General features: G+C 31.8%; 3 protein-coding genes and 1 long non-coding RNA gene across 5 annotated transcripts; 3 read left to right on the top strand and 1 right to left on the bottom strand.

The window, feature by feature from the left end:
• The first annotated feature begins 7,605 nt into the window (after window positions 1-7,605).
• On the top strand, window positions 7,606-9,078 carry LOC111404663. The gene is made up of 2 exons (XM_023033437.1): window positions 7,606-7,894; window positions 9,023-9,078. The coding sequence occupies exons 1-2, from the start codon at window positions 7,606-7,608 to the stop codon at window positions 9,076-9,078; spliced, it is 345 nt and encodes a 114-aa protein (XP_022889205.1).
• A 1,432-nt stretch (window positions 9,079-10,510) lies between these two features.
• LOC111403967 lies at window positions 10,511-16,200 on the bottom strand. 2 transcript variants are annotated; one of them, XR_002704597.1, is made up of 3 exons: window positions 15,731-16,200; window positions 15,118-15,592; window positions 10,511-10,742 (listed from the first exon to the last, which is right to left on the bottom strand). XR_002704597.1 is itself a non-coding variant. In XM_023032664.1 (2 exons), the coding sequence occupies exons 1-2, from the start codon at window positions 16,120-16,122 to the stop codon at window positions 15,544-15,546; spliced, it is 441 nt and encodes a 146-aa protein (XP_022888432.1). In that variant the 5' UTR covers window positions 16,123-16,200; the 3' UTR covers window positions 14,898-15,543. The 2 variants fall into 2 exon arrangements, 1 of the variants encoding a protein (XP_022888432.1); XM_023032664.1 differs by lacking the exon at window positions 10,511-10,742 and having other exon boundaries at window positions 14,898-15,592.
• Window positions 10,737-12,321, top strand: LOC111403966 (heavy metal-associated isoprenylated plant protein 28). Its single transcript, XM_023032663.1, has 3 exons — window positions 10,737-10,950; window positions 11,057-11,132; window positions 11,324-12,321. The coding sequence occupies exons 1-3, from the start codon at window positions 10,945-10,947 to the stop codon at window positions 11,695-11,697; spliced, it is 456 nt and encodes a 151-aa protein (XP_022888431.1). The 5' UTR covers window positions 10,737-10,944; the 3' UTR covers window positions 11,698-12,321.
• Window positions 12,931-15,693, top strand: LOC111403969. The gene is made up of 2 exons (XR_002704598.1): window positions 12,931-13,900; window positions 13,982-15,693. It is a non-coding gene; the product is annotated as an uncharacterized LOC111403969 (long non-coding RNA).
• Window positions 16,201-17,990: the final 1,790 nt, after the last annotated feature.

The following is a 17,990-nucleotide window of genomic DNA, read 5'->3' as shown; positions in this document are numbered from 1 at the left end:
CTGCTAAACCCGCTAAACGCCTAAAACTAAGTTAGGTCTTTCAAGAATTGCAAACGGGTCTTTGTTATCAACAAGGACACGCACACTAAATTCAATGGCCGAGGCCGGCCTTGAGAATACCAACTTTGTGCACCGCCCCATATGTTCCAGTTGATATGGGAGCTTGGCCACTGCTTTGAGGAGAGACTATAGAATGGCTTCTCCGCCAAGCCGAACCTACTATCATCGTCACCACCGGCAACGAACTGTACTTGCAGACAACATTTCCACCGCCCCACCATTCCCCCGCTCCAAGTTAATTTTTGTTACCTTTTTAGCGTTCCTCATTTTTTTTTCAGCCAACTTATTAATTTCTATAACTTTTTTAATGACAAACATCACTTTTTATTAAAAATGATTTTGTATGCTATTTTTTTAATAAAAAAAAGTGATACTGTATCACTTTTTAATATCACAACGTATTTTTTACTTAAAAAAAATTATATGATTTTTTAAAAGAGCCATAATTTTAAGGGTATTTTTGTAGGTTGCCCCAAAAAAGAAGGTAAAGATAGCCCCCGTTTGGCCCCTATTTTGTGAAAATGAAAATGGGTAGAATAATATTTTTTTTTTAAATGAGTGGTTGAAAAAAAAAACTATTTGATTTACGTTTAATATTATTTTATGTAAGATTGTATGGTTGAAATGAGATTTCCCTTTGTACCCGACGTTTAACACATCGGGTAACCCGATGTGAGTGAGGAGGTCAGGCCCCACACATTTATTGGCTTGGGATACCGACCCCCCTGTGAGTAGCAGGTAATTTGGAGTGTCAAACTCCAGGTACCTGTAGCAAGCTTCTAGTTGAAAATAAAAGATAAAAAATGAAATGTAATGAAATAAAATAAAAATTAATAGGGGCCAACAGGTAAACTGTTTTAAGATAATGAATTGTATCGGATCAAATCAACTTCTTCCATTTGCTCTTATTAGCAGACCAAGTTAATTAGGCCAAGCCAACCTATTTTAAAAATTTAATGGGAAAATTCAAATTCAGAAATGCCCTTATTATGTTTACTGTTAACCCATTTCTAATTCAGAAAAGACTGCAAAACTTAATAAATTAAAATCCCATTTAAATTTACGTTATTTAATAACGTTCCAATAAAATAAACAACAAGCATTCGTGATTTACATAAAAAATTCAGAATTTCACCATTGTCGTTCGGCAAAAGCTACGCGTATCTCACTATTGTCACACGGAAAAATAAAATTCAGTGCAGAATATTGTGTAAACTGGACATAGATTTCATATTCGTTTAAAAAGCTTCACGAATCTCTGCAAAGAAAGCACAGATCTGCAGTTTTTTTTTTTTTTGGTTTAATTCAATTATGTATTTCATCTTTTTAATTTCCAGTATTTCAATTAGGTATTTTAATATTATTACGATTTTCCAAGTTAAGAGGGATCCAGCATGTCGGTAATCATCTTGCAAAGTGATGAAATGAAATTTTATTCAACACCTAGCCACGCTAGATGGGGCTCGAGTTTTGAGACGATTGAGGTCACATCTCTAATGCATTGTTCAAGTTACAACATGACACATTGAATCATATGCTACTTGATTGATGAAACATTTTTGCAAGACAGTTGGTAATCAAATATCTCATTATCTTCCTATACGGTGTATAAGATGTCACGAGTTTCCAGTAGTTATAGTATGATGTCATTGAGCTTAACTTATGAAGGGATAGATAAGACAATATGTCAAACATCTGAAAAAATATCATTTGTATCTCTTTGCCTATAAATACTCATAATTTATATCTCTTTTAAGGTAATTGACAATTGATAATTTTCAATGTCAAGATATAAACTCGACTACCGCTTTCTTAGTGTTTGTTTGATACAGATTTTAAACCAATTAAAATCAATTTTTTACTGTTATTTCACTATTTCAGTCTTCATTTTTGAATTATTTTCTCACGTGAAGAATCCACTTTATCTCTAACTGTCAAAAAATCAATTATCAAAATCCCTATCAAACAATCACTTATTTTTTTGTGATTCCATCCCGCTAAATATATTTGTTCATTTATTGATTTGAGCATCGAAGTGCATACGATCGTTACCCCACTCATTTCGTTGAAGAAGTCACGGTCGTGTGCCTCTAATGCTTATGTTCAAGTGTGTAAATAATGTACACGTGGAGGGAAGATGAGAGTGATATGTTGACGGCTGGATCCCATCAAAGATCAAAAATATTTTCCACCAAATTCATTGCACAAATACCTTAAGTATCTGTTTGATTGTAAAGATGGAATTGACAATGAATTTCAGAAAATTCAATTGTCTAGAAATTATTTTCCTGAGAATTGTAAATTATTGTGTTTGATTGGTATAATTTTTCACGTGAAAAATGTTGAAATAAAAGTAATTTATGCTATTCTTTTGACTTTGTTTTACATGAATATTGTCAATTAAAGGAATATATTTTACTGGTATTGGGGATAAAATTTATTTTCATTGCCCAAAAAAAAGTCATCTATCTTTTAGTGTTCGTTTGACTTTGTTTTACATAAAAATTGTCAATTAAAAGAAAATATTTTTTTTACTATGATTCTTATAATTTGTTTCCATTGCTAACAAAAAAAATGAAAAAATAAAAACGGGTACAGTGACCAGAATTGGATCCAATTCAAGAAAAATGTGGAATTCAGCGTAGGTGGCAAAAAAAGTGGAAAATGAATTCTAGGTAAAAAAAAAAATCCTATCAAACAATGCAAAAGTGGTAGTTGAAATGAATTCTAGGTAAAAAAAAAATCCTATCAAACAATGCAAAAGTGGTAGTTGAAATTCATTTTCCATTTTCTAGGGAAAATTTTGACTTATCAAACATACCCTAATTTATTAAGGTCACGTTAAAATGGATTATAATACATGGTAAACTATTAGAAAGATGAAGAAACAATTGAAATTTAAGAGGGTGTTTGGTAGGAATTTTTATGTGAAAATGCATTTTTGAATAGTAAATTGATGGGAAATGTGTGGTTGAAAAATAAGAAAAAATTTTTGATTTACGTGTAATATTATTTTAATAAAGAATGTGTGGTTGAAAAGAAGAGAGAGAAAAATGCATTTTGATAAAAATGGGTGCCAAACATGGCCTAAATTTTAAACGGATTTGGCTCCACCTCATCACAGCCATAAATAAACAGTAACCGCCAGTTGGCCAAGAAAATTGGAAATGTGAGCGGACTTTGACTCGCCTGCCCATCGAGGGAAGCTATTAAGATTGATTTTCAATCTATTAGACCGTCGCTAAATATTATGTACGAAATATGAATATTTGATATAAGCGTCTCAAACATAATACAAAATTATTAATTAGTTAAAAATAGATGTGTAAATATTTGTTTCACAAAGTATGATCCTTATTATGGACGAATCTATTTAGACGTATAGGTCATGTTAGGTCCAGTTCTTCAGATTATCGTCGACCTCGTGCAAGCCCTTTCTTCACTTTCTTCACCTCTCTTGGAAGGAAGGTGGAAGAAGAAGAAGGGATTGGTGACAAATTAGACTTGACACATGTCGTATCAGTTTTTAGTTTATTTTTGAAACACTCGATCTACTTTGCACTTCAAATTGAGAACGCATATACATCATCTTATTAAAATAAAATTGCATATCAACTACTATGATAGACAAACATGTATACTCTCTTTCCTATAGAGATCCAGCAGGTTTAAGTCTGCTTTGAATCGCTGATTAAATACTTGATTATGCCTTCCAATCAATTTTTTGGTGTTAATAAAAATGATTTATTTCAAGAATACTGAGACAAAGACTAAAATTTATGTGATCACATTAGAGCAAATACAAAACAAAGTTTTGACAACTTCAACCAATGCTCAGTTCATTTACCAATTAATTTTGAGCTACACAATGAATTGGTATAACTCATAAATGATAAGAGTGAAGACTAGGTATTTTCTTACAGACTAGTTCCAACATCAATCATTTTAAATATTATAATTAATATGACTTCTGCAATTTTTAGAGCTTGTATACTTTGACCCGACAAGGGAAGCAGTGCTTTTACTGAGTCAGCTAGGTTGATGAGAACAATGATTATGGTAATAATAATTAGGGAAGAAAGTATCTAATTGTGACAAGTAAAGTTATTTAGCCCGTGTTTGAGAGAGCTTAAAATTTAGATTTTAATTTAAGACAAATTTAATAATTAATTTTACTCACATATTTTATATGATTCAAAACTTTTCAATCACACATTTCATCGATTTTTATAAAATTTATTAAAAATATAATTTTAATCATCATCAAACAGGGTGATGCGAACCTACGTAGCAATAGTAGCTACAAAATCCACAAGAAATTGAATCGAACGCAAAAAAGCCAATAAATCAAAGTTTTGAATTTGATTCAGAAATATTAAACCAAGTAATTAACACAATCGTCGACAATATGTTGACCCTTTGATAACAAGATTCATGAATCTCACCCAAATTGTTTGAATGCCACAAGAAAATAATTTTTGATAAGTTCGAAATTTTGTTCAATGAAGAACAAGGAATTGAAAGCAAAATATGCTTGCGAAATTAATCTCTCAATTGATATAAATGAATAATGATTATAATATAGAATAATGAGTCATATGTATAAGAAACCCCTATTTTAGACGGAACTAAAGTCTAAAGAATAAAAATGTTACTATAAAAAGAGAGTTTTAACTATAATAAAAGACTTCGCAAAATCGGGAAGTTCGTGTGCTAGGAAACACACTATACGATCGCATAGTGGTACCTCTTACTGTGACATAGAAGACCTCTGAACCATGGCTGGAGTTTCTACAATCCACTTCAAATCTTCCCCTGAGCCCAACGTAAAACTTGCTCCTTTATTCGCCAAGATCAATGTTTCATCCATTGTAGGTTGAACGAGCCATCCATTGTAGGTTGAACGAGCAATCTCATCGCTTCTTTGACCATCTTTGCTCGCGATCGAATCATCGACCCTTCTTCGACCATCATAGGGGCTTAGTATTATTGGAACTAAACAGGTCTAGACGACATGCAAGTATTATTAATTGATAAATAACCTTAAAATCAAAAAAAATAAGTCACATTTAAAATGTTATATCACTTGAATATAACTTAGGCATGTACTATAAGACCAATAATTTTATGTAGCTTTATTGAATTATGATAAGATTGATGCTATGTGTACAAAGAAGTTTGACAGAATATGAGTTGACAAGATTTATATCACTCATTTCAAAACTAGATTCTAAAATCAAAACAATTCAACGGTCTAAATCTTGCCAACACCTATTTGATCAACAAATTTTGTCTACTTACTTTATACAAGTAGATTAATTGTTATGATAATGACTGATACCATAATAAGAATCCGACATGAATGTGCATAGACTCCATAGATCATATATTCCTTCTCTATAGATGTGTTCACACTACTTTTAAGAAAATTGAACTGCTAGTCTCCTACTATGGATGTGATAGTAAGTAGATCCCTCACTTTTATATGGAGAACAAAAAGAAAAAAAAAGAGAGAGAGAAATCGCTTACCTAGCCTCGCCTATTTCAACACCGAAGGAAAGTGGAGTGGAGGAAGGGGCACAAGAGAAGGGTTTGGGGCTGAGGCAACAAATCGAGTAGACCAAAATTGACCGAAGTTGAATTGCTTTACACATTTTACATTTTAAAGCAATATTCTACGTGATTTTTTAAATTAAATAAACAGAAAATGTACGTTGAAGACGAAGTTGCTAAAATGTCAAAAAGTTTGAGATCGAATTGACAGTTTAAAGAAAAATAGATTGTTGAGAATCTGTTTATACAAAATTAAATAGTTGAGGCCTTTTTTTGCAATTTTTCTCAACTGTAATGTGTGCAAGATTCTGTGCCAGACCCTTTCACACTAGGTGGCATTGATATTTATCTATATCCGTTTCTCAGCCGATGGTCGGCTTACTTGAGTCTTAAGCCTCGGCTTTATATCAATTGACCATTTCGATATAATATTACGCCTTACATGATCCTTATTTGTGACTCATTTTTAAAATTTTTTTTCCTCAAACTCATTTTCAATTTATATATATATATATATTGTAATATTTTTTGACCACACAATCTCAAAAAGACTCACTTTTCAAAATTATTTCTGAAAAATCAACTTCGCAGGAAGGCATATTTTAGTTTTACTAATTAAAATATCATTTATTGCATAGGAATAAGGAATTCTGTGAATGAGTAAATGATAAGATTGTAAAATTAATGACTAGGGTAATCTTCATTTACAATTCAAGTTTTGTTTGTTTGCACTAATAAAATTGAATTCCCGCCTATTTAAAGTTGGTGAATGATTTTATCAACTTAACACACGTAGTGGTTCAATGATTATTTCTTTTCCTTTTATAGTTTAATAAATTGTTAATCAACTCAAACGTGTTGTGGCTCAATGATTAATTCTTTTTCTTCTATAGTTCATTATATTGTTAATACATATGTGATCTACTTAAGTTGATTACGTATAGTGTCACTTTGTCGTCAAGTATTATAATATAGTTTTTAAAATAAAATTTGTGTCATTCTTTCAAGTAAATTTCAAAAAAGAAAGATAAGTTAGGTGTAATGTTAAATCAAGATTATCCCCTCAAGATATTATGCTTCTATTGTGCACTTGGGACATATTATGCTATGTAAATATAAGTCAATTTCGATAATAGATTAAATCGATATTTAATACAATAAACAATAGTATCTAAAATGTTTAAAGATCAAAATTCTTTAAGTATACTTCATAATGATATATATATATATATATTTTTTTTTTTTTATTTTTTTATTTTTATTTTTTTTTAACTTTACGCAACTAAGTTCTTTATACTAATAAATATAAGGATCGTGTTACACGTACATAATAATTTATACAATCGTTTACACCTCACTCACATCATCAAAGTGGGGACCACGACTCGACATTATTAAATACACGCGGGACCCGCGTGTTTGTGGGGGTGGGGGGACACGCTTCGGTAACCCCCCTTTAGTACATATGGTTTATTCCTATATATAAATATCAAATTTCATTTATATTGATGGTTGTTACCTTCTCGTCTTTCACTACTTTTGACGTGTATATTTTGGCAATAAATATGAGATCACATGATCAGACACCTGGAGTTAATTAAACGCGTTTAACTCATCGTTGATGACATATGAAGCTAGATGACTAACTTCCTCTCTAGTAATCTTCATCTTGCACGGCTGATCAAATTTTAAAAAATAAAATAAAACGTTCCATTCAAGACCGGCTCGAATTAGCCTAGCTGATCCACCGACTCCTTCAACAACTCAAAGAAGCGGTGGCGCCACCACAGTAAGTTGAACCAACCCGAAATAGGTGGCGTGGGGCCTCCGAGCGGATGAGGTCAAACCCTCCATCACCTGCCAGGTAGGACACCCCACACCCTCGCACCAACCACTCACCTGCCTATATATAAAAATACAAACTCCCTCATCAAAATCTTCTTACAAATTACATACACAAAAATTACATAAACACTTCAAAACAGCAAATCTATGGGAAATTGCTGCAGAAAAGAATCCTCAATGCAATGGGGTGGTGAAGATTGGGGTTCTTTCGACTCCAAAACTCAAAGCAACCCGATGAATAATACGACAGAAGAAAAGAGCGTTTCCACAGAAACAGGAACAGAAGTCAAAATCAAAATATCCAAAAAGCAATTAGATGAGCTTTTGAGCAGCGAAAATATCAAAGGATTATCAGTACAGCAGATCCTAACACAGTTAATGAACGTCAGTGATGGTTTTGAGACTCATCAACAGTCTTGGAAGCCTGCCCTTCAAAGTATACCCGAATGAGGTTTTTGTACAGAATTTTTCAGTTGAAAAGTTTGATATTCTTTGGTAAATAGAAATAGGGTTAGAAGGGTTGATTTGGAAATTTTGTGTTCATGTATATAGTAATATTGGATAGAAAGCTGAAGCAAAGTGTAATAAAGTTTTAAGTTTGTGTTTATGATTTTGTTGATAGAAAAATTTGTTTGGGAGTATGAATATTGTTTGACAAAGCTTTCGATATAAAATTTTAATAAAAACTAAAAGCATGGTTAAAAAGTTCATAAATTTTTAGCAAAGTTCTATAAAACAAACAGTTGAACTTGTTAGACAGTTGAAAGATCTTGAGCCTGTTTGGGAGTGATTTTGAGAATTGATTTTTTGACTGTTAAGAGAAAAGTGAGGTCTACATGTAAGAGAAGAAATCAAATATGATGACTAGAATAGTGAAATAATGGTCAAAAAATCAATTTTTTAGACTAAAAAATCACTCTCAAACAAGCTGCTTATTTCTAAGTTGGGCTGCCATCTAATTTTTAAATTGTCAATGCGTTAGTGTGAAAAGGTTAGCATATAGAAGACCAACTTTAAGTATGTCTCACATCTAAGAGTTTTGTGTTTATTTATATTATAGTTCAACATGTAATTATCTCGAGTCTCTTGATATTATTTTTTTTTTTCTCGAGAAACTCTTTTACGACTATTTCAATTATTTATTTGTTAAAACTTAAAGCAATAGAAGAGATCGATATTGGAGAAAGGTGAAGGTTGATTTTCACAAAGGTTGGTTAATCTTACCAGGTTGGCGTGGATTAAACTAAGTTCAAAGTTGATTTGATTAGTTTAAAGAAGAAGAAATTTTTTTCAGAGAGAATAATGAATTCATTTTACATAAAACTAAACTTTTCTAATGACAAAATTAGAAAGCAGTATTATTTTTTACAACACACTTCAAGATAATTTGTTTTGAACAATTCTTCATCACAATGAATGTGTATCCCTCTATTGCTGTTGGCATCAAAATTTTCTTGTTAGTTTTTTAGATCCTATCAACGTTGTATGGGATGGATTGGACCCACCCGATGGAAAAAAAAGGTTTTTCTTTTTATTCCTCTCATCATATGATTTTGTAAAATAGGCAAAGGTTACTGTCACAACCTAGTTGAATATGATGGTCCATTGCTTCATGGATAATGAAGCAGCGGACTTCACACCTAAATGCTTGCTAAGCACCTTATCCCCATGCGCCCACTAATGAGCTGAGCATCGAATTTCTCGAACGAGTAGTTCGTCAGCTTGTAGGAGTTGGGTTGTGAGCCGAGCAAGCATGTCAATCGTTTTGAACGAGCTAGTCAATGGCTTTCCAACCAATTCGTCAAATAAAGAGAAATATATAATTTCAATAAAAAAAAAATTGGCGAGTCAATTCATCCTCTTTTATCACCCATACCTGCACAAATGACTCGAAAAGTGAATTTTTACGATAAAATCGCTACAAATGGTAGCATTATAAAAAGTCCACCTAAGTGGGCCTAGTCACGAGGTTCGAATGAAATGTCACGCCTTGTTAATGAGCGTCTGGTGGCACTTTATTATATATATTTTTTCCTTTTTTAAAAGCCTTTCTGTTTGAGCCCCATTTTTTTTTTTTTTTTTTTTTTTTTCCCAAAATTTTTTTTTAAAAAATTTTTTTTTTTTTTTAAAGAGATGAGGCCCCACAATATGAGACCCAAGGCAGTGGCGCCTTTTTTTTTTGGCCCCCTTTTTTTTTTTTTTTTTTTTTTTTGCACAAAATGTATTTTGAAATAGTATTTTGATGGAAAATGTGTAGTTAAAAAATAAAGAAAAAGTTTTGAATTTGCATATAATATTATTTTATCGAAGAATGTGTGATTGAAAATAAGAAAAAGAAAAATATATTTTGAAAATAGTAGGGATCAAATAATGGCTTAACTTTAGTTTCAAGTTTCCAAATAACTTTAATTACTTGCCCAAAATTTGAAAATCAAAAATGCGTTAGAAAATTTCAAGCAGAACATGTCTAGTTGAAACTATGAAAAAAGTATTTCGAAAATTTGAAAAATGTATAGTTGACTAATTATAGAAATAATTAAATATAGTATTTATAATTTTAGATGTTTGGTATATATTATTTTAATAATTAAATGATTAAAAATTCTAAAATAATATTAAAAAAAGGTAACCTTTTTTTATTTTATTTTTTTAAGCTTGCCTAGACTCGTAAAATTTGAGACTTGACCTCCATGCTTAGTCACGCTTTACGCGTTTTAGAACAATGACTAATAGTAAGGAAGAAAAATGGAAAAAAAAGGTCCCGTATAAGATAATAATCGGATAAAAGTATAGGGGATCGAGTTCACATCTGCGATATATATGCAACCACAATATGTACATAATTTTTGTAGTAAAGGTTTTTTTTTTTTAAATAAATAAATACATGGTACTGCTATGCAAACAGATCAATCTACTTGTCATCATAGTCATAACATAATGGGGAATCAAAATTCATTAAGCTGAAATCAAAAGGGAGGCTAAGAAACCTATTTGAATTGGTCAAAAGGGTATTCCTCCATCATTTGCATTGCAAAAACTAGACAAACACACAGAAAACATACCCATATATTAACACAGTATTGTTTACACAAGACATGATCCATTTCATTCGCGATCACATGCATTTTTCCGCCTCCAACGTTCAATTATGGAATTGGGTTCACAATAAAAAAGTCAACTCGACGAATTAAATTCTAATTGCATCAAGCCATCAACAGCTATACATGGCTAACATGTGGGTGAGCTTTCCTTGACTTCTTGCACTTTTCTGCAATTACTGGTACCTGAAGAGAAGGAAAGGGTCGGTGCAGACTGAAACTTATAATTTATAATGGTAAGAATATTATTATTATATGAAAGAATTGGAGGAAAACCATTAAATTTGGAAGCGGTATATATATACATGCAGACGTTCCTTTTTCATCTGTAATTTGATACAAGATTGAGAATTGAAAACAAGGAATTCTTCAACGTCTACATAAAAAGATGACGGTACTTTCTCCCGCTCTCTCTATTTCGATTTGTTAAGTTTATCCTTGTTACTTCGTTGTATATTCCCTCCTAATTTTTGTATTTTTATCTGTAATTTTTGTTTCAGATTATTGAAATGCGTGTACACATGGACTGTGCTGGATGTGAGAACAAGATCAAGAAAGCTCTCCAAAAGGTTAAAGGTATTTCAATTTTCTAATTATAAACTGTTATTTCACCATAACCCTTCTTTTTTCACCCATCGATCTTTCATTTTATAAGTTGCCCAAGCAAAAGTTTAAACTGTCAAGAGATTGGACACATTTATTTAAATTTAATTTTTAACAAGTTACTCATCGTCACTCATTTATAAAAATTGCACGTGTTGAAACAGGAGTAGACGACATAGATATAGACATGGGAATGCAAAAGGTGACGGTGACAGGATATGCTGATCAAAAGAAAGTTTTGAGAACAGTTAGGAAAACTGGAAGAAGAGCAGAAGTGTGGCAATTTCCATATATTCCTGAACTAAGAAATAGTAATTATGCTGGGAATTACAATTATCAGCAGCATTACGGCGGCCCTTCAACTTACTATGCTTCTCAGCCCTCGTCCTCTTGCTACAACTACTACAAGCACGGCTACAATAATCATAATTACGTCCCTTCGTACGGCGGTGGCAGCCAAGGACATTCGACGGTTTTTGGAAATCGCACCGGCGATACTTTCAGTGATGAGAATCCTCATGGGTGTTCCATCATGTGATATCAGAGCAAGCATACTGATAAATGGATATCCACAATATTTCTTGACTAGCAAGATTATTTTTGGTGAGTAAAAAAAATATATATATACATATATATTTTATTTTGTATGATTTTATATCTTAGTAAAGAAATGTTTACATTATGTATTAGTACTTGCATGATGAAATTTGTAATTAATTGCATTCTACTCATCTTTGATCATGTAAAATTCAATATAAAGTTGTCTTTTGGCGTTCTTAATTTATTTTGCTAGCTCTTGTTGACATAGACTTGGCCCTGTCTTTTTTATACTTGAGGTTGGTGTCCTCATTCTACAAGCATGAGAAAATCATTGTGCAGTAGTCATTATCTTATTCCATGTAAAATTTCAAGTGAATTAGTTTATTATGAAGAGAAAAACACAATAAAGATAGAGTCCATTTGTTAACTTAAATTATTGATTTGGACAAAAATAAATTTTAAGAACCGACTACAAATTTTGTCAAACATGTAGGTACCGAATGTGATATTATTTACATTTGGTCCTAAGTTGATATATATGATATAAAATTATAACCCTATTTGGCTCAATCAAAAAAGTAGTTTAAAATTTCAGCCAAAGCAACAATTAGCCCATGTTTGACAACTGTTATTTGGGAAAAACAATGTTTTGAATAATGTGTTTTAAAAGAATGTGTGGTTAAAAAGTAAGAAAAATTTTGAATTTAAGTGCATATTATTTTATTATGTGAATATATGGTAAAAATGAGTATAAAAAAAAAAAAATTTCTCAAATAATGGTGGTCAAACAGGGACTTAATTAATTCTAATCACACATTTTATTGGATCAACAAGTTTTCAACCACACATTTCATCAATTTCTATCAAAACTAAGGCCGTGGTTGGTTTGCTATTTTCGGCCCATTTTTCTTTTTTCATTTTCGAAAACGCGAAAAACGCATTTGGTCCGTCTTTTTCGAAAATGCATTTTTAAAAACGAGTTAAAATTTATAATTGAAAATGCAAAACGACTTTTTATCGTTTTTAGCGTTTTCAGTTATAAATGTCGAAAACGCTCAAAACGCGGAAAACGGACCGTTCTCGGAGAAAACTAAAAATCGTTTTGAAAATGAAAATGAAAAATGAAAATGGAAACATCTCATTTTCATCAAAATCAAACTGGGGCTATATGAGGTACAATTCTGTTAATTTTTTTTTTCTTCTTTTCCACCGGTTGTGCCCTTTAAAAAATTAGTATGTGAAATTCGCTGCGGCTAATGCAAATTTTTTTTTTTTACAAGTTCAATCCCACGTAGAACAATGCAAGTGAGCATGTATCTCAAATCAAAAGATAAAATAAAATTCCACTCATTTGGATAATGATACTTTTAAAACCGTATTGATTTTTTCACTACATACTATTTTATTATATTTATTATGAAGTATCAGTCCAATTGAGTCGATGGTTTTGCAAGTTTTGAGATTTTTTGTAAATAGGCAAATCTCCTTAAGTCCCTACTTCCCCATATAAATCATCTTGGGTTCTAGTGTGGTTTTCCCCCCATCTTATTCACATATCCACCCTCCCCCACCCCACATGCATGCTCCGAACCCCTCTAAATCCATCTCAAATATTGCAACCAGTAACTCTTTTAACATTTTCAGATTTCGCTAGTTTTCAGTTTCATTTTCTGGAGTACAGTCCCGCAGGTATACATATCTCAAGAAACTCTTTCTTGGAGCTATCTCCATTTGCATTATCGTTTTTTCTTCAACTAAAGATGGAAATTTTTATATTCTTCTTTCTTTTACATCAGGATTGATTCACATATTTCAATCTGTTCTTCTTTCTGTACACAATAACATGTTCTTAAAATCTTTATTCATAATCAATATATCAGTTTCATTTTAAAGTCCTGGGAACAAACAAGTCCTTTCTTGAACTTTCTTGACATGAAGTTGATCGTAGTAGCCATTTCAGTTTCATCTTCTAAGAAAGAATAGGAGATTGCATATATTTCATATCTAGTTCAGAACACTATTGTGCATTACACATTTGAGTGATCTTCATTTTTTTGGTATTTAAAATCTATGTTCTTGATTTCTTGATATAGGAGATTCATCCTACAGTCACAGGAAGTCTCTCAAGACTAGTTTCTTGAATTCTTCCTGAATCTTGGATCGTTGCCTTGTTAGAAGATGTTGCACTTTTTCAAGAAAAGGTAATTCTCTAATCTAAAAGCATTATGTAATTTTCCTAAGATGATTAGACCAAGAGTTTACTTAAATAATCCTTTTTACAGGGCTCGAGAGGAAGGCTTATATCCGCCTCCTCGCGACCCTCCCCAAGAACATCCAACTGTGGACCAGCAAGACAACATTGATTTTCAAGAGAATCAAGGGCCGCGTGCTTTGTTTGCGCAGAAGGTACAGAATCCCGGAGTTAGAGGTCCAATAGAAGAACACGTAGGAATGACCCCTCCAACGCTATCAAAACTTTTTGGGCGATTCCGCCAAGAAAGAACTTGGATCAGAAGAATCCGAAGGAGTTTCACATATCGAAGACCATAGCAAGCTCAGGAACATGAAGGACCATCTGATTCATTAGTGCATAAGGTAAATAATCTTGGAGTTGGAGGTCCGGTAGCAGAACAGGTAGAAATGAACAGTTCAAACTATCAATCTTTTTTCTTTTCTTTTTCTTGGGTGAAATTCCCCCAAGGGAGAACTTGAATCAGAAGGATCCAAAGGAGTTTCACAAATAGAAGATGACAAAGTGATCAAGCAGAAGTCCAACCAATTGTTCCAGGATGGAACGAAGCCAATGTGGTTCGAAATGAAGACAATTGAGAAGCTGAAAGCATCAATGAATTTCATCCTAGAAACCAATGAAAATAAGAAAGAAGTCGTAGATAGAAAGAGTTGCTAGGAAATGTCTTAGAAAATGTGTGTGTGATTTAAGGGGTGGGGATTAACTCTACTATGCCGACTCTATTTCTTGATTCCTTTTTGTTTTTTACTTAGTCCTTTGCTTATTGATTCCTGCTACGTACGATCTTCTATCATCTACGAATCTTATGGTACTGTCCAGTTATTTTGCTTGCTTAAAGGCTTTTCCCCAAGTAATAAGTCTTCATAATGTATAATAATATGCAGTTGGACATTATCTTTTGTTATGGATTTAATTTTTATTCTGGCATGATTAATATTACAAAAATGTAGGAATAACAATTCAATCTTTACATATCAATAAAAGATCTAATAGTTTTTGTTTTGTTCCAGAAATTACTATTTATTACTGTTCTCTATCCAGGCATCAAGAATTCTAACCTCATTAGTTGTATGACACCATATAATCATATCAGTAACTTGCATAAAATTTCCCTGAGGGTGATAGGACTAAACTACATCAAAAGTTGAAAAAAACAGAGAGACTAACCGCACATATATCAAGCATCGTCTCAGTGTCACAAAGTCCAAAACTGCTCAATCAACTCTTGTATGCTAGACAACTCCTCTTGTGCGTCAAGTACCATTTTGTATGATTCCTTTTCACTTCTGCTGAGATGGTAGGAAGACGATACATTCCAGAGTCCAATCTAGCGCAGTCAACAAGATTTAGCCTTGATAACATTTCACAGTTGGCCATAATAGTCTCTACCCCCTCCTTCTGTACCCCGGCACTTGTAATTGTCAAAACTCGAAGCTGACGAAGATCTCTAACGTGCAAGGAAATAATATTGTCGAACTTAAGGCTGGATTCTCCAGAGAATGGCAGTTCAAAACCAGATAGAATTCAAGCTCCTGCAGTTTGTGCGACTTCCTATTGATAACTCTTCCAGCTTCTTCCAATTCCTGCTAGCCCTTATAAATCCCCCGCGCTGAACAGTCTTAACTTTTTAAGATTTGGTAACCTGATGCAAATTTAAAAAGACGTAGAGACAACAAATCATAAGACGGTACAAATTGCCCATGAATATTTCCCATGGAGGAGAATTCAGAAAATAGGCTGCAACTATATAAAAGCAATATATAAGGCAAGAAAATAATACCTTTTGCTAATGTGAACGAGGTTGTCATCACTTGTGTAAATATTACTTGGTAAAATCACTTCTGTAACATAGTTCAGACGATCTCTATAGGCAACAGAGTCCAAGATCCAGTTCAATCCATGGGGTAATATGTTTTCGTACTGTAAACTTATGCCAAATTCCCCAAAATAAGTACCGTGCTTCGATTTTGACATTACTCTGCGTGGACTATACCCTTGATAAAGAACTTCTTTCAACTCCGAGAAATCTATAGTATGGTAATTTATCCAGAACAAAATCTCCCAACATACATATCGCCACCGTTGACAAACCTTTGAAATCTTAAAGAACAAATCTTCTTCTGGTAGGAGAAGAAAATTTCCCATAGAACGTCCGTATCTGCATTTCTCCATATTTTATATGCATCGTCGCCACCAATTTTCCTCCTCCTGCTCCTTCTCAAAAATTGACTCGGCATGTCTTAACCTATTGTTGGCAAATTGGAGGGGAAAAATTATTAAGCCCGATTCTATGGAAAATATTGTCCTTATGGGGTTAGAGAAAGTCAAATATAGTGATTTTGATTTAATAGATAACAATTATATTTGTTTATTTTTATGATTAAAAATGAGAAACAAACGGACGTTAAGTAAAATTTTAATTACACATTTTTAGTCAATCTACGCTTCAAAATGCATTCTTTCTCTCAAAATGGGCTCACAAAAATGGGTTTCTCGTTCCTAGTTCTTGCTGAGATGGTCACCCACCTTTTAGAAAATTTTAACTTTAGTCACCTTGAAATATTTCAATTTGGTTATCGAAGTTTCTATTTCATATCATTTATTAATTACATAATCAATGTAGACTCCAAATAGTAAACATATAGTATTGATCAATTAGGGTGTCGAATGAGTCAATCCTGTGCATGTTTCAACGAGCCAATATGGTCCTTCGGTCGGAGTCATATTTTATTTTAACAACCAAATTTAGTTATTACAAAATCCTCCTAAATTTAAAAGTGTTAAAAAAGAGTAATGATGTTTGTCTAGAGTCTAAATTATGATGAACGTCTTAATTAGCATAATTATTAGATTTGGATTAAATTTATTGTTCATTATTGAATTAATATGACACAAATAATATTCCAAGGTATAATTTTTGATTGAATAAATTATAATTTTCTGATGACAATAAAATTAACTTTTAGCAATATTGAATTCAATTATTTACATTGCAATTCCCTTGTATTTTCACTTATTCCTTATTTGATCCCCATTATTTTTAAAATACATTTTTTTCCCTTCTTTTCAACCAAGCATTTTTAATAGAATAATATTACACCCAAATCCAAAGTTTTTTCTTATTTTTCAATTATTGCACATTCTCTATTAATCTACTATTCTAAAATACATTCTTAGCCCTTGTTTTATTTTCATTATTTTTAAAATACATTTTTCATTCTCTTATTTTAAAATATAAATTCTTTAACAAAATAATATTGCACGTAAACTTAATTTTTTAACCACATATAATTCATTTAAATATTATTTTAAAATACATTTTTATAAAAAAAATTTAGTTCCGGGCCTTAAGGAGGCTCATCTTTCAATCTCCCTCTACGATAACCCATCCAGATATTGTAATACATACAAAAATATAAAAAATAAAAAAGGTCAAACTTCAAAAAAAAAAAAAAAAAAAAAAAAAAAAAAAAAAAAAAAGAATAAGCATAACATGAGGCGGTGGACCCAAAACCAATTTAAAACACACATAAGAAGGAAACAAACCAAAAAGACTGAAGAAGACAGAAAAGAGAAAGGAAAAAAGAAGGAAAAGAGAAAGGAAAAAAGAAGGAAAAGACGCCAATGCGTTAGGAATTAAGTGGGTTATACTATTAGACTTGAATTTTTCAATTTTGAAAGGTAAGTAAAAAGTTACTTATTGAAAGGTTATGTTTGATTTTATAATTATTAGATTGTTAGATTAAATTCAATTTTATTGAAGAGAATAAATATAATAAACTATGAAATTGAGTAAAATGAAAGAAAAATTAGTTTTAGTAATTAAAAAGACTTTAGAAATCGCCTAAACGTAAAATAATTAAGTTTGGGTATCACCTATTTAATTATTGAAATTACTTAAAATAGTTAATTATTGATTTAAAAATTATATTATATTTCAGGCGGCGATACGGATATTGGGACAGTTTACCGACCGAGTTGATTTTGGCGTACATAGTTCTGTGAGTTGAAAAATATAAATATTTTTAAAGTATTTATAA

The sequence above is a fragment of the Olea europaea genome, chromosome 11 (assembly GCF_002742605.1).
Source record: "Olea europaea var. sylvestris chromosome 11, O_europaea_v1, whole genome shotgun sequence".
In the NCBI taxonomy this organism is placed as follows: Eukaryota; Viridiplantae; Streptophyta; class Magnoliopsida; order Lamiales; family Oleaceae; genus Olea; species Olea europaea.
The sequence above is the reverse complement of the archived record's forward strand: the minus strand, read 5'-3'. Positions and strand labels throughout refer to the sequence as shown.

Excerpts from the sequence above, each read along its gene's own strand:
- LOC111404663 (XM_023033437.1), top strand. The coding sequence starts at position 7,606 with ATGGGAAATTGCTGCAGAAAAGAATCCTCAATGCAATGGGGTGGTGAA. Across the intron at positions 7,895-9,022 it reads TTGGAAGCCTGCCCTTCAAA|GCAAAGGTTACTGTCACAAC; the intron begins GTATACCCGAAT and ends TTTGTAAAATAG.
- LOC111403967 (XM_023032664.1), bottom strand. The coding sequence starts at position 16,122 with ATGGAGAAATGCAGATACGGACGTTCTATGGGAAATTTTCTTCTCCTA. Across the intron at positions 15,593-15,730 it reads CTCGTTCACATTAGCAAAAG|GTTACCAAATCTTAAAAAGT; the intron begins GTATTATTTTCT and ends AATTTGCATCAG.
- LOC111403966 (XM_023032663.1), top strand. Across the intron at positions 11,133-11,323 it reads AGCTCTCCAAAAGGTTAAAG|GAGTAGACGACATAGATATA; the intron begins GTATTTCAATTT and ends GTGTTGAAACAG.